The sequence below is a fragment of the Telmatherina bonti genome (genome assembly GCF_933228915.1).
Source record: "Telmatherina bonti genome assembly, chromosome: 22".
Lineage (NCBI taxonomy): Eukaryota > Metazoa > Chordata > Actinopteri > Atheriniformes > Telmatherinidae > Telmatherina > Telmatherina bonti.
In genome coordinates, this window is record NC_136631.1 from 32,100,328 (window position 1) to 32,116,818 (window position 16,491).

Genomic DNA, 16,491 nt, shown 5'->3' on the forward strand with positions numbered 1-16,491 from the left:
CCGTGTTGACATTTTAGTCTTTTCCCCCTGAGAGTTGACAGTGTGATGAGCGATTATCAGGCTGTCTGACTTTCTGCATGATGTGTCTGGCTTTTCAGCTTCATCGCCTGCCACGGAGACTCCTCTTGAGACAGCTGAGCCTCAGGACTCGGCTGAATCCAACTCCTCCATGCAGGATCCCCTCCCAGCCACAGACTACTCAAAACACTCACCCGCCCCCAAGCCTGACCCCGACACCTGGATCCAGGTGGAGAAACGCCACCGACAGCCATCCGGAAAGCCAAAGGTAACCAGCAGGGATGCGTTTCATCAGCTGCAGAACACACAGAGCAGACGGCTGACACACACATCTAAGCTTTCTTTAATTCCTGCACCGCAAATATGATGTCACATGTCCATGTTTCCATCTTTTCCTCCTTCTGTCATCACCTCTCTGTCTCTCATCTCTTCTTTCATTGGTTCCCTGCGATCACCTCCTCCTGTCCGCCATCTTTTGGCCAGCAGCATGTCAGTGATGATGTGTGTGCTGCTGGCTCCTCTCCCCCCTCAGTGCTCCAACCCGACCACCTCCCCCCTGCAGTTGAGTACCTCCTCCTCTCACCCACCCATGTCAGCTTGTCTTCTTCATCTCCTCTCTTTCTCCTTGTCCTTTACCGAACATTTCCAGTTCGCTTTGAACAGCTGTGACCAGTTGTAGATTTGACCAGTTCCCTCTGGTTTCTGGTCTGGGCTGGTTCCAGTGATGCATACGGGTCGGTCCGTGTCGTTTGCACCAGTGGCAAACACACTTTAACTTCAGAAAAATCAGAATTTTTCACCAGATGTTGCTTATTTATCCATCATCCACCCATGAATCTGTTGACTTTCACGATTTTCCTGCGTCCTTCTTTTTTTCCTCCATTTTTAAGGTGACCATATCTCAACATCGACACCACATAAGTTACTGATATTTGGTATAATAACACACCTCCATCTACTCTCTCGGGGTTCATTCACATCTGGATATTCCGCTAGACTCGGTCCGATTAGGGGTGTATCCACGCGGACAGAGATCGTGTTCTGGCTCCAATTTGGTCAAACCAGCCAAACCATTAGAATGATATAACCCCGTTCCCACTAGGGCTGGACGACTAATCGGATTTTAAGGATCTGGCTTTTCAGCAATCATAAAGATAAAAGGGTGTGATTATTTTCCTCTCTGCAGTTTCCTCTCCTGCTGTCTTCAGCTGCTAATCGAGCGTCTCTGGCGTTGCAGCGCTGTGCTGTAAACTCCTCCCACAGCCGCTTTGCTTTCATTCAGACACTGTTGCCAACTTGGAGACTTTCTCGCTAAATCTGGAGACTTTTTTTGTTAAAAGCGACAAATCTAGCAGCTTTTACTGGAGTTATTAGAGACTTTTCTGGTGTTTTGGCGACTGACTTGAAGGCACATATTGTTCTGCAGTTACTGTAAGGAAGGAGCAGCGGGAGCCTCTCCCGTCCTAAAGCACTCCCAGGCGGCCAGTCTCAGTCGGCTCCGGCTGCAGGTCCATGTAGAATAACTGCAGTAGGTTGTGGAAGTTCACCTAAACAGGGGTGGGAATAATGGGATTTTTTTGCTTTGCAATTTTAAAATGGATTTTTTTTGTTGTTGTTAAAAAATCGTTGTTTTGGTTTTTTTTTTCCAAATATATAATAAAAATAATTCAATTTAAAATTTTTATTGTTTTTATTGATCTTTTTACTCGTCTTCTTGGGCATTATAGCAGCAGAATGATGGTCTGGCTACTGTGTGGTTTCTTTTCTAAACTGAAATTAAGAAAAATGTCGAGCAGAAAGAAGTTTTATACATTTTTTTGTTTGTTTGTTTTTGAACTACAAAAATTAGCAATATCGAAGAATTGGGGGAATCGCAAATAAAATCAAATCGGCACCCAAAAAATCTGAATCGAATCGGAACAAAAGCATTTCGGCACAGCCCTAATAGTTTTTTTATCTGTTCGGTTTACATCAGTATTTGCACTTTGTCAAGACAAAGCTTCATGTTGTTTGTTTGTTTTCTAAAATTTGTGGAATCCATAAGATACTGTTAAAAAGCCGCTGTTTAATATGAATCAAATTCATGTCGTTAAAGATCATGGATAATTGTGTTAAATAATAAAGATCTCAATTTTGTGGAGATCTCTGGTTTTGTGGTCTTCGTAACAACTTTGTGTATGTCCCAGCTTCTTGATTTGCTTTGGGTATTTTTCGTCACAGTTTCGCAGAACAAACGAAGCGTTTAAAGCGTTGATGATTAGTTAGATGTTTGCATTGCTTTCTGGATCGAAGCCTCTACAGCTGAAAAACAAAGCTTTTGTCTCAGATTTTAATTGATCTATTGTAGGAAAATCAGATGTGTTTTCATTTAAAGGTCAAATATTCCTCTTTCTAGGGATACAAAAAGTTTAATTTGCAAAAAAAAACAACCATAAAACGAACTGCTTTACTGTTTCAAATCACTTTCTTCTAATTATCAGTATAAATGTGTATCTGATGAGATTTGGTAAAAAAGTTAATAAAAATGTTGTGATAAAAGTAGGTATCTGATGGTCTTTATAGGTAAATAATGATAAAATTATTCACAGTAACTGAACATAAGACAGTCCAAATGAGGCCATTTCACCAGATGAGTGGTGAAATGGCCTCATTTAGGTTAAAAAATAAAGAAAAACTTGCATAAAGAAAAACTGTCTTGTGTATCAAGAAAGAAGAATCTTTGAACTTTCAATTTTAGACAGTTTTGAGACTCGTGTGTGTCCTGAAATGACAAGAAATGACCTGTACTCCTGGGGAAAAGAGAAAACAGTTTTTAGCTAAATTGACTACCTGTTGATTTTAAAACCCCCTTTCTTTCCCGTCTCCCTCTGTTTATGGCTTTTTGTTTTCCGTGTCGTCCAGGGAGACAACAAACCGCCTCCTCTGAGCCATCCGGCTCCTCCACAAGCCGAACCTGACCAGGAGGAGCTGGACTTCATGTTTGACGAGGAAATGGAGCAGATGGCGCCCAGGAAGAACAAGTTCACAGACTGGTCGGACTCGGACGACTCAGACTACGAATTGGACGACCAGGACGTCAACAAAATCCTCATCGTCACCCAGACTCCTCCCTACCTCCGTAAGCATCCTGGTGGGGACCGAACTGGCAACCACGAGTCCCGAGCCAAGATCACGGCGGACCTGGCCAAAGCCATCAACGACGGGCTGTACTACTACGAACAGGACCTGTGGAAGGGAGAGGAACCGACCGAGTGCAGCAAGGTACGGTAATCATTTCATATCTAAACGTGTAAAGCTGATAAACCCACTTCTGCATCCAAAGTCTTTCAGATCAGCAAAAAGAAACATGTAGCAAACAACCCAGCAAAGAGTGATTAAAACAGCCTGCAGGTAGACTAAATGAGGTCCTTCAAACGCGGTCTGGATGGGAAGACCCGGTCCTGGTCGTGGCTCGGGTGAATACTGAGGCTGGTTTTGTCTTTAGGCTTCAGCTCGGTCGCTGCAGCTCTCCACAGAGGATCCAGTACTGGTTTTTCCTCCAGTGTTTCCAGGAAGTTTATTACCCAGACTTCATGTAGCGTGATGACCTGCATGATTTGTGTTTCTGCTGCAGAGTTTCAGAAGATTTTATCCAACGGTTGATACCGCTGGTCGGTCAGCTGTTGTTGTCCCTCAGCTTCTATCTTGATCTTGTTTCAGATTCTTTTTCTTTTCCTGGATTTATCTGAGTTTCCTACATTTAGCTTGTCTGCTTTTCTGCCAGTCTTCGTGCTTTCTGAAGTTTCCTCCTGGAAGTCACACTGAATGTCGTCCTCAGAAAAGTCGCTCAAAAGAGCCAGTCTCATTCAGCAGAGAGAGATTGGATTATTTATTTCTAAAAATGGAGGAAGAGATGAATCATGACATAAAGTACTGACTTAAAACGTTGCTTTTAATTCATCGCATCAGCTCAAAGTTTTGACTATAAATCCTTCTTCAGTTTGGTTTCAGGAAAGTCTTGATTTTTATTGCAGTATAGAATAAAAACTTGGGAGTTCAACACTTTACATCAAACTTTGCAATGAAATTATTCTTTTTGTTCATGTTTCAATGAGTTAACACAAAGGCCTGAAGCTCCAACCACTCTATTTAAATAGGACATTAAATGCAACAGGTTTGGTCACATAGTTTTACAAAAAACATAAAAGCTATAAAACAACTGTACATACATTTAAAACAATTTAAATAATGAGTAAATAGTAAAAGCCTACATCTTAACTGTAATTAAAAAATAAAAGGCAAAGAGGATAAAATAAGTTTTAAGAGATTATTTAAAAACGATAAGAAAAGAAGCCTTCTTAATGTGCAAATGTACCCGTTTCCTGTGTCCAGGTACAGCTACAGAAATAACTCGGATCTGCAGATGGACACTCCGTTTCATCTATCTTCGGCATCAGTTGCGCACATAATTTGGTCCATATTCAAGGGGCTTTGCTATCTGTCACTTAAAGCAGAAAACAGAGCAATACCACTACTAATCGCAGGGGGCAGTGCTGAGTTGTGCAGCTAACACGCAACCAACAAAGACGAAGAAACTGCTAAATGAAAAGCACTAGAAGAAGACAGAAGAATTTGAGGAGAACACAAACGGCAACCTCCGGCTGTTTAAAGTGAAGCCTACAAGGAAGTGCATAAAACTGCAGTTCCCCCTTCATCCACTAGGGGCTGCAAAACAGAGCGAATCCCCATAGACTCCCATGTTAAAAAGGCCAACTTCACAGCAGAAATAAACATGTTTACAGCCTGGTTCAAAAATTCATTTTAGGTTTAATAGGTCAGGTTTACCTTCATGAAAACTGGGGGGGGGGGGGGGGGGGGGGATGAATTTTTTTTTCTAACTCGCCTGTTTAAAAGTAATTTAACCTCAAAATTCGGCATGTTTAGGGGCGTGTCCTTTTGATTGACAGGTACCCGATCTCCCGCTTCAGTAAGATTTAAATTAACTTAAGATGGAAAAATTACAATAAAGATGAAATTTAACTAACTTTATTTTGAACCAGGCACCTGCATTCATAAGCTTTTAACAGAAACCAGTGTTCCCATACTGTTATATGGGGGGATCGCATCGAGGAAAAACACATGAAAACACTAAACATAGATGTTTATGATATGTCCTTTTTTTGGATCGCATGTAAACTAAGGATGTATCGCTCACCTTCAAACATGGTGCTTTAATTGTTTATGACAGAGCTGCTAAACGTCTCGCTGCGTACTGGAAAATACCAAATCAAACTGGTCCTCTGAACAAGACTCACACATGTCCCACTTCCAGGACTGATTGACCTGCTTTTTTGGAAATGTTGCCTCGTCTGCAGAAACGCTGCACGTACAAACATGAAATGTAGGTTACACAGCATGATGCAACATTACTGGAGATCAGGGTGGGTTGGGAAGTAATGTTTTATGGCACATTATCAGACAGCAGTTAGCTTTTACACCAGATATTGTGTCAGGTTCACATGCAGACTGGATTTTAAGAATAAATGGCAGCATATTTGTTGGCTCAGCTTTACACTTCATGCAGTACATAAATTACTTTTTTTACGCATATTGTCAGGTCTGCTCAGATCATAGACTGTTTATAAAAAGATGGACGTAGCCTCCGTGACGTCACCCGTAGGTTTCTGAAGAGCTGAATTGAAGAGGCAACAAGTAACAAACTGTTGCATGTTTATACCAAGGGGACCAGAGCTGGGATAGCAGCAAATGTGGAAAATCATGCCGTCTGCACAGTTCATTTATTTATGTTTGAAACTTTTATTTGTCCAAAAATATTTCCTACAAAAAAAGTAACCAATGTGAGAAACTCTGCTCGGGAACGAGACAATCGTTTCGTCCTGCATGTGATGTTTAACAATCTTTCACACAGGAGAGACGGCAGGAAATATGTCTGAGGCGGCTGGATGTGTAAAACCGTGTGAAACCTTATATTAATCGCTCTGCGTGGTGTGTTTTCATTGCAACCTTATAGGGTACATTCACATTAGGATGGTCTATTAGACTCGGTCTGATTGGGGACTTGGTTCAGTTGAAGGGGGATGTAACCATTCAGACTGGGATCGTGTTCACGCTGCACTTTGGCCAAACCAGCCAAACCATTAGAATGATATATCCCTATTCCTACCAGAGGAGGCGCTGCACTAATATTTAGCTAGAGAGAGGACAAGATCCGCGTGGAGAAGAAAACTGTTTCCTCCACCTGCGAGTTAAACATGGAGACGAAACTATGGCTGTTTACATTCCTAAACGAAGCGGACTTTCTCAGCAAACAGACTCTGATTCAGATCGAAAAGGCTGATGTGAACATGCCCAAAGTGACTGAATCCAGTGTAGTTGTAGGTCTGAGTTTTACAGAAACTGCTGATCTCCTGGGAATTTCACAGACCATCTCCAGAGCTTACCATTGTTTATTTTTGTTTAAGCTATTAGATCAACAAAATACTTTATCTGACGGAGCGGATTTGAAGACGTTAAGATGCTGATTTGTGTTTGAGAAAGATCTATACTCTGTATGTGCACGACCGACTGATAAGTCGAAATGGCGCACAAATTCAGCGGCTTTGTTCATTTTGTTTAGGTGACAGTTATGTGTGATTCCACAGAGACGTGGTTCTGTTTACAACACTGCTAAGAGAACAACGTGGCCCCTATGAGGTCAAACTAGAAAGACAGACAAGATTTAATTATATTTAACTGATTTAACTAATTGATTTTGTATACGATTCATTATCATTGAATCATTTTATCTCATTATTTCTTTGGGTTGTAACACTTGGAAGAAGAGGCCAGTAGGCTTCAGTCGAAGCCAAATCTAAACAAAATAACGTGGGTGGAAAAAGAAACATTCCCTCTGCTTTGTTGTTATTTGTCTGGAAGACCAGAAGCAGCTTCCATCAGTACCAGGAGAGGGTTTTCCAGCCACAGTAAGGGAAGTGTTGGGGCAGAGGTCTGCAGGAGGGAAGCAAGAGTGAGAAAAGGCAGCATTTGTTGACCTTTGATGCGCGTGAGCGCCGGCAGCAGGTTGACCATCAGGAACTCTCACACCCTGCCAACCTCACACAGAAGTACATTAGTCCCGATGGTGACGTGCAGCTGCCATGAGTCAGAAAGAAACCAGAATAGGGATTTTATTCACATGAAAATGTTTTGATATAAAAGTTTAGAAATGATGACGACCAAAGTTAATTTTAATTAAATTAAACTACAGAATAAAAAACTCAAAATGATGCTTTGTTTGCAAAGACATTGCACTGCGCTTAGTTGCAGCAATATTACATATAAGTAATTAATTGTACATTTAGTTTTTCTTATTCCTCTTTTATCTGAAATTTCAGCTTAAATGTAGCAGGAATTAAGTCAAGTATTAAAGAAGGAAAAAATTTAATTAAATTTAAATGAAATTTAATTAAATAAAACTAAATAAAATTCAACTAAATAAATTATTTTTAAAATGCATATATTTAATAGAAAAACAGTTTAAAAAAATAGTTAAAATTAATAAAATTAATAAAATTGAAAATTTAAAGGAAAATTCAAAGAAAAAATTTCAATTAAATGACGTGGAAAAAATAATTCATTTGAATAAAACAAAATAAATTCAGTAAAATAATTACAAAGAAAATTTACACATAAAATCGAACAAATAAAATGAATATAAAAGATAAGAATTAAATACAGGAATATAAGATAGAATAAATGTAATTAAATGAAATAAATAAGGTAAAACTATTTGAGAAAAATTTAATAAAGGAAAAAAACACGAGAAAAACATGAATTAAATAAAATGTAAATTAAAAGAAACTAAAAAATTAAATAAAATTAAACAAAAATAAATGACAACTTTAATTTGAATATACAGTATAATATACAGTATAACAATATAAAATTTTTAAATTTAATGAAATAGAATAAAATACTTTTATCAAATAAAACTGAAAAAACTGTTCAATTTGATCTAATTTTATTTGTTGATTCCATTTAAATAAATAACTTTTTATTACTGAACATGTTTGAAGTCTCTCTGAATGTCCGTTTCCAGGTCCTCGTCATTGTCAGGCGTTTTCGCTGTCGTCAGCACTTTCTGTGCTCAAAGGTTGTCTGTAAAGTCATCACATGTGGGAAATACTACGCCTGAACACACACACGTGTGCCCACACCAAGGCCACCTGCATTTTTTTAAACGTTCTTCAGGCTGACGTGTAAAGTTCAAAGTCTGCTGCACATCTGTTGTGTCACACCGACCTACACGGCTGCAGCCGCTGCGTGTGCCGGCGTGTGCTTCTGTTATCAGCTCCACTCTGACCACCGCCGCCACAGCCGAGGGGAAAATAAAGCTGTTTGACTTTTATAAACTGCTTCGCTTCTCATTTGTCCTGCTGGTCGTGACGTTTCTCTTTTTGACTCTTTCAGCAGGACGTGGAGAACTTCAAGAAGCTGAATGTCATCAGTAAAGATGAGTTTGACACCCTCACCCCGAAAGTGCCTGTTGACCCAAACCAGGAAGTCCCGCCTCCTCCCATGCCAGGTGGGTTTGTGGAGCAACGTCCCACAACAGTCCTGTGTGCTGTTTTCTGCATTTTTACTATAAAACCTACATCATATTCCTAATCTGAAATGTCCGACCGTCATTATGCAAAATAAAGCCACATGGATCATATCTGGTACACAAAGATTTGCATCATTTTATGGTAAAAACTTTGCTCAGAATCCTGTTGAACACAATCTGATATGTGTTTTCTAATAGATACCAGAAAGAGGAAGATTGTGCTATGATAGTTTTGACATATTACATGGTACTAAATGGTAAATAACACCCCCCCACCCCGCCAAAATGGTTGTTTTATGTCACGTTTAGTTAATAGGCAAAAAAAAGACCTCATATTTAAGAAATTGACTTTTCTTACCTTTTTTTTTTTTCTTATGGGTTAACATCCAGATGCAGATGAATACATTTGATATATTTGTTCATACATGTAAACATTGTTTGTTCTCAGTGGACAGCGGAGCAGAACTGGCTCGCTCTCTTCCGACAACAGTCCCAGAGTCACCCAGCTCCCATCAACCCCGAACCCCCAGAACTCCTCGTACCCCCGGACGCCAAGACCCCAACAAGACCCCGCGCTTCTACCCTGTCATGAAGGAGAGCGCCTCTATCGATGGCCAGGTGAGCTCTGTTCAGTCTTCCAGGCACTGAATGCTTACACTGGCTCATTTCTGTGAAATAGTTGATACCAGTGGAGCTGCACGACCTTCACGCTGGAAGGTCCAGTGTTTCCCCACATCCACTGAGCCGATGCCGAATGGCGAGAATTAAATCATTTCACATCCAATCCAGCTTTATTCATAGCTGTACCCGCACACGACCCAAAGTGGTGTTCAGAAAGTTAAATAAAAGCCTCTAAGAGTCATAAAAACTGACCTGACAAAGTAAAATAAGTAACAAGATAAAAACCCATTAAAAAGCCCTGAATCACAAAATAAAATGACTAACAACTAATAACATTTCAACAATGATAAATATATAAAATAAAATGACATAAGATCAATTGAGACATTTAAACAGTGATAAATAAATAAAAATAAAATAACATAAGATCAATTAAAACATTTAAACTATGATAAATAAAATTGAAATGACATAAGATCAATTGAAACATTTCCACAATGGTAAATAAATAAAATCAAAATGACATAGGATCATTTAAAACATTTAAGCTATGATAAATAAAATTAAAATAACATAAGATAAATTAAAACATTTAAACTATGATAAATAAAATTAAAATAACATAAGATCAATTAAAACATTTAAACTATGATAAATAAATAAAATTGAAATGACATAAGATCAATTGAAACATTTCCACAACGGTAAATAAATAAAATCAAAATGACATAGGATCATTTAAAACATTTAAACTATGATAAATAAAATTAAAATAACATAAGATAAATTAAAACATTTAAACTATGATAAATAAATAAAATCAAAATGACATAAGATCAATTAAAACATTTAGACAATGCTAAATAAATAAAATCTTACATGATATTAAAAACTACATGGCCGTCTCTAGACGCACGGTGGCGGGCGGGAGGCTACTCTCCTGTCGGACACCTGCTCTGCACGTGAATGCAGCATGCAGAGGCAGCGATGAGGTGGAATCAAACTGCACGAATGGCGTCCACAAGCAGCCAGTTTAAACGGTTGCCGTGTGAGCGTGAATCCAGCTTAACGCTGCCGTGAGCTAATGAAGTTTACTCTGTTCATTACTCTGTTTAGCATGAACAGTGTATATATATGGCCATCCTACATCTGTGGTTTAATCACACAGAGATGTGTTGATTCTTATTATTCGCTATCAAATGATCTTTTGATGCTTTCTGTTCCATTTGCCTTCCCAGAAGTGGGGAAAAAGGGCCTTTGTCTACTCTGCTCCGTCTACATGGAACTCTTTGCAGAGAGACTGGAAATCGTCCCATCTTATTTCTTTGAACGTTTTAAGTCCAGAGTGAGAGATTTTGATATGTCCTCCTTTAGTTGTAACTGCTTTTAAATATTATTTCTGTTTAAGTGGTAACATGTAAATTGTCTGTTACTCCTGCTGCCTCTTAGCCAGAACTCCCTTGAGAAAGAGGTTCTTAACCTCAATGGGACTTTCCTGGTGAAATGAAGGTTAAATAAAAATACTGGTTTTGATTCAGACTTGAACAGACGTGAGATTAATGCTATTTGTTGGACTTATTTGATTTAGTTTGACAGGCAGGAGTAACCCAGGGGGTGTGAGGCGGGGGAGGCAGGTGAGTCGAGTGGAGGAGCACTGGAGGCGTAGGAGACGCCAACACGTTCATGTTAATCGATGTGCTTACTGGTGGACAATGAAAGGAGTCCTTTCAGCCACTGGTGCCGCGGCGGCTGCTGAACTTTGTAGGGGAAACACTGACGTTGGAAATAATCCGATTAAATAAATGAATAATAAAAAATCCTCCCAGCGGCGAGCTGCTGATCATACGTTGGATTTGTTCCATCGGTATTGTTAAATTACAGACCCTCAGCCACTTTGTTCCATGTATTGTTCCAGTTAAAACTGGTCGTCAGACTGTAAAGGCGTCATTAAATCCCAGTTTAGTCTGTAGTTTTTTATTTTTTTTACGATAATTGTACGTTTCACTATCTATCCCCAAAGCACAAGAGCAAGGTAAGCTAAAGCTAAAAGCTTTTTGTTTGATTTTCTCTGTTTAAGATGCCAAGAAAGAAGAAGACCCGCCACAGTTCGAACCCCCCGCAGGAGGCGCACATCGGCTGGGTGATGGACTCCCGCGAACACCGACCTCGCTCTGCATCCATCAGGTCCGGCTGCTCGGGTCCAGCAGATTAAAACGGTACTTCTGAATTTGTTTGCTCATCTTTTCCTCCTCCGTTCCGCAGCAGCTCCAACGCTTCTCCATCAGAAGGAGTGCCGCTGTCTGGAAGCTACGGCTGCACCCCCCAGTCTCTGCCCAAGTTCTGGCATCCATCCCACGAGCTCCTGAGGGACAACGGCTTCACTCAGCAGGGATATCACAAGTACCGCAGACGGTGCCTCAACGGTACGGCGACAACAAACACGTCTGTGCATGACAGTCAAAGCCACGGGTTTTATTCTGTTCATTGTCTTCCACCAGAGAGGAAACGGTTGGGGATCGGCCAATCTCAGGAGATGAACACTCTCTTCAGGTTCTGGTCCTTCTTCCTCAGGGACAACTTCAACAGGAAGATGTACGAAGAGTTCAAACAGTTTGCGCTGGAAGACGCCAAAGAGAATTACAGGTCAGGAGGACGGTCCGTGTCCCTCTGCTCCGTGCAAATCCGGATTGTTTTGTTGGAACAGGAATAAATGTGAGATCCTCCAAGCGGAGAAGCATCTCGGTGGTTTACAGAGTATCTGAGAGGATTCCCAGGAGAGTGTAGTGAATGAATGCTTTTTATTTATGTCAGGACTCTGAGTCAGGCTGAATGTGGTGTTCAGGAAACACGAGGCGATATTTCCACACATACACTGGTCACCACTGACTCCATCCCAGTCTGTTGCAGGAGAACACTTCCATCTGTGAATGATGGAAGATTCAGAGACAGCAACAGATGCTGCAGCCGGTTAGAAGCTCGTAAAAAGACACGGATGTGAATTTCCGCTGTAATCAGAGCTAAGGTTGATCCGATGAAGTGACGGTGTGGGGCTGCTTGGCCGGACAGGCGGCGGCGTTTGGACTTTCAGGAGTAAATCCTCAGCATGTTGGGGTTTTTTCAGCCCTGGAGGCAAAACAGTCTAACCCCTAATCCTAACCCTGAACACAAATTTACTCCATTTATGTCCCCAGCAGAAGCTACACAGTGAAGACCTCCAGCTCTGTGGAGCCGTGACAGAGCTGATGTAGAGTTTGTCTGACTGGTGATTTCATCAAACACCTGATTTGATCGGTATAAAAGCGGCTCTATTATGCTATTTCTATTTTTCTGAGCTTTCTACAGTGTTATAGTGATGAATACTCATCAGATATATGAGCAGCGCTGTTTTTTATCACCTAAACGCATGTTTGAGTTTTCCAGCACTCTCTACGATCGGTTTCCATGGCGATGGGAACGATTGGTTTTACAGTTTTTTTCTACTTAGAAATTGTAGTGACGTCCCGGAGGAGGGGCTCAGTGATTGGTCATCTTCTCCAGGTTGTGCACATCCATGAGAAGAAAGCCACGCCCACTTTAACATCTCATTATAACTATTCCGAGCAGTTGACCAATCAGACGCAGCCTGTGGCCACTAAAACTCATTTAAATCCACATTTGACGGGTACATTTAGAGCGAGGAAGCCTGGTCTTTAAGATCCTTCATCCTGCAGGTTTTAGATGATTCAACACTCCTGATTAAGGTGAATAAATAATTAACAGGCCTTTTTTTATGTTTTCATCAATGTCACCTTTATTTATATAACATTTTTAAAGCCAGCGAAGAGCCAAAGTGCTTTATAGCAAGATATATACATCAAATAAGGCACATACGTACACACACATATAAATACAATAACTATAATAATCAGTAACAATAAAAGAACAAAAGCAAAAGAGGCTAAACCTGTTTAGCCTGGGCTAAACAGGTGGGTCTTTAGGCGAGTTTTAATCATTAAAAGGCTACTTGCAGACCGTACATCCAGTCGTAATGAGTTCCATAAAGTGGGAACCACAACTGCAAAAGCTTGGTCCCCTCTAGACATCATCAGGGATCTGGGAACGTCCAAGACCATCTGGTCAGCTGACCTAAGGTCTCGAGAGGGTTGATGGATGTTAACAAGGTCTGATAAATACTGCGGTGCCATTTAGAGACTTAAAAACGCATAAAAGAGTCTTAAAATAAATTCTAAAATGAGCCGCTGCGTTTTGAACGAGCTGCAGACCGGTTCAGACATAAAGGCATGGAAAACTTTTTCCAAACAAGCTAGCCTTAAAGAGGTGCTATGATGGTATTTGGAGTTTTCTGAGCTTTCTACAGTGTTACTGTGTTGAATCCTCATCAGACATGTGAACGACACTGTTTATCACCTAAAACGCATGTTTGAGTTTGAGTTCCAGCACGCTCTCCATTCGGTTTCCATGGCGACGAAAAACGCGTGGTTTTAGAGAGTTTTTTCTACTTGGAAATCCTTGTGACGTCCCGGGGGATAAGGTTCGGTGATTGGTTACCTTCTACTGGTTAACAAGGGCATGTACAAATACATCAGGCGGGTGGAAAACGTGGGATAAAGTTATTTCCAACGATGGCTGGTGAGTTTACCAAAGAGAGACATCCTGCTGCATTCGTTGCTGTGGGTTGCTGTTTTCCACTTCGTTTTCAGGCTCTGATTCAGGTTCCAACATGTAGGGCTGTATGCTATGTGTTGACATTGTAGTTTGTTATTTTATTGAGTTCATATTAGCCTAATCCTTCTGTTTATGAGATATATTACAATGACTGCAAAAGCAGTTGTGGTGCGCGCTCCCGATGTAGTGCAGTGGCAGCTGACCAATCAGTGGCAACTTATATCAGGCGGGAGGCGGGACTTAATGCGGAAGAGTCTCAATCCACTCGTTTTTGCCTACAGGCTGATCTGACAGCCTACGGAGAGGGTCAGTCTGAAGTAAATAAAGCGATTTGTGACAATAACTCGATCAATCCCAGCCCTTCTGGTTTCTACAGGACAGACATTAAGACTTTAATTGGACAACATGTTTCTGTTCAGTTAACTGCATAAGTAGCTACAAGATTCGCTGTTAGAAAAGCAAAAAGGAGTCTGAACTTCCCACTTTGGAGGGTCAGTGAATGCATCGTCATCTGCAGCTGAAGCTGGTGGAGATGATGAGAAACAGCCTGATGGATGCTCACAGATCTGAACGAAGCAGAAAGGAACGAGTTGCGTTTGACTTTTTCCACTCCAGATCTATGTTTTCCACACAAAAACACATTTAGATTTATTTTCTGTCTCTTTAATGAACTGTTAACTCATTGGCTGCCATTTGGCGAGGCGTTGGAGTGTCTTCATGGTGCGCATTCGAATCACATTGACCACACGTTGGCCGTGTCCTCGACGGGAGGATTTTAGAGGCTAAATCAACTTTCCATAGAAACCACAAAAGTTCAAAAGACACCTTTGGTAGTGGAGAAGTTTTTAAAAAGTGCTTAATAGTCGTAGTTTACAAACACTGCAAAAAATTAGCCTTAAAAAACAAGAAAAAAAATATACAAAAATTAGGTAAATGTTGCCTAAAATAAGATAAATTATCTGCCAACAGAACAAGAAAATTTGGCTTGTCAAGACTTCCCAAAACAAGTAAAAATACTCTTAAAAGGAGGAATTCTCAGGCATAAAAACTAAGAATTATCTTACCTTCAAATAAATAAGCGTGCTCAATTTAAGATTTTTAATCTTATTTAGATTTCAGTTTTTGCTGGGAATTAAGTGTCAGAAAATTGTGTTTTAAGATTTGTTAGACAACAAATGAGTTGTTTGTTTGTTTGTTTAGATGGTTGGCATAGCGACAAGCCGTGAATCCCTGCAGTTTGTTTCCGTTGGCCGGACTTCAGCGAAGCAACTGAAGGCGATTTTGTTTTCAGTCCGACAGTTTGCCGTCGTCGGACAGCACGGGGTTTAACAGTGAAAGTGTGTATGTGTGTGTGTAAGTTTGCTGGTTCTGCCAGAGGTGCCTTCACACACCTGCTAAACCTTCATACTTGTTGAAATGCAGCCAAGCCCTGCAGGCTGAAATGTCAGCGAGTCATGACGGTAGAAACGGCTCCGTCAGCTGATTCAGCTCAACTTGGACTGAAACACCCAGAACTGATGGACTGGTTGGTCTGGTTCTTCTGTCTGCTGCATTCAGCACCGTTAATCTGTGAGATAAATGAGCCAGTGTTGGGAAACGTGTGGGAAACTGTCAGATTAACTAGTCTTAAATGAAACCTGAACCCAGCTGAACCCTGCGGTCTTGTTTGTTAACTTGCAGGTAAACGTTTGCTTCCCTCCTGCAGATACGGACTGGAGTGCCTCTTCCGATACTACAGCTACGGTCTGGAGAAGAGATTCAGGTTAGATCTCTTCAAGGACTTTCAGGAGGAAACCCTCAGAGACTTTGAGAAAGGTAATGAGTTCCAGAAAGTAGCGGGGATGTTCTCATGTCCCGCACATTAAAACTCAGCGGCGTTTAAATAAAGACTCCAGTTTGGAAACGATCTCTATCAGCTGCCTGATGATTAAAGTAGTCCTTTCCAAACTTTTACTGCAGGGCCCCTTTTCATCAACGACAATGTCGACCCCCCCCGTCACACGAACCAAAGAAACATGCCAAGAAATGCTTCTTTAAGCTTGTTCCGTCCTCCACGTGAAGCGAGAACTTTTTTCTTGTTCTCGAGGCTCCGAGAAGAAAATGACGTCATTTTGTTCTCGCGGACGTGTTTGATGACGGTTCCCGACACATCGGGCCGGCAGAACTTTTTTCTTGCGGGGCTCCGAGAAGTATCGTGTGATTGGTCGAACATGTGAGGTGGGCGTGGTTAACACGGAGAAAGCATGAAGCGGAGTTCCTGCTTCCGCGTTTTTATTGTTGCAGGTAAAACAGATTGTTTTAATAAAACAGCTGATTGAGGTGGTGAGAAAGTACCAACATCTTTACATGTGGCATTAAAACACTCGGATCCTGCCGTGTGCACGACCCGCCCTGCAGCGGAGGAAGTTGCTGGTTAAATATGAAACTAGAAACTCGGAGAGCGGAAACCTCCGCAAAGCACAATGTTAAAGAATCCTTTAAAACATTCCTGGATCCAAACGGTGATCCAGATCACCACCAGAATTTAATCACTTCTTCATTTTCACATTTCCAACAACTCTGGGAAATTTCTATAAAAATCCGTCCATAACCTTTTAAGTTAT

The 16,491-nt window shown here is 40.8% G+C and overlaps 1 protein-coding gene across 9 annotated transcripts in view; it reads left to right on the forward strand.

The window, feature by feature from the left end:
- Nucleotides 1-16,491, forward strand: part of larp1b (La ribonucleoprotein 1B) — a 47,360-nt gene that overhangs the window by 26,704 nt on the left and 4,165 nt on the right. For 5 of the 9 annotated variants that reach the window (XM_079262063.1, XM_079262069.1, XM_079262067.1 and 2 more), the window contains 9 exons: nucleotides 99-286; nucleotides 505-579; nucleotides 2,920-3,279; nucleotides 8,467-8,581; nucleotides 9,051-9,220; nucleotides 11,301-11,407; nucleotides 11,486-11,646; nucleotides 11,722-11,866; nucleotides 15,594-15,703. In XM_079262063.1, the coding sequence (XP_079118189.1) occupies nucleotides 99-286; nucleotides 505-579; nucleotides 2,920-3,279; nucleotides 8,467-8,581; nucleotides 9,051-9,220; nucleotides 11,301-11,407; nucleotides 11,486-11,646; nucleotides 11,722-11,866; nucleotides 15,594-15,703 (1,431 nt within the window). The remainder of the gene's footprint in view (nucleotides 1-98; nucleotides 287-504; nucleotides 580-2,919; nucleotides 3,280-8,466; nucleotides 8,582-9,050; nucleotides 9,221-11,300; nucleotides 11,408-11,485; nucleotides 11,647-11,721; nucleotides 11,867-15,593; nucleotides 15,704-16,491) is intronic. The other 4 variants (XM_079262066.1, XM_079262071.1, XM_079262065.1 and 1 more) reach the window with 3 other exon arrangements.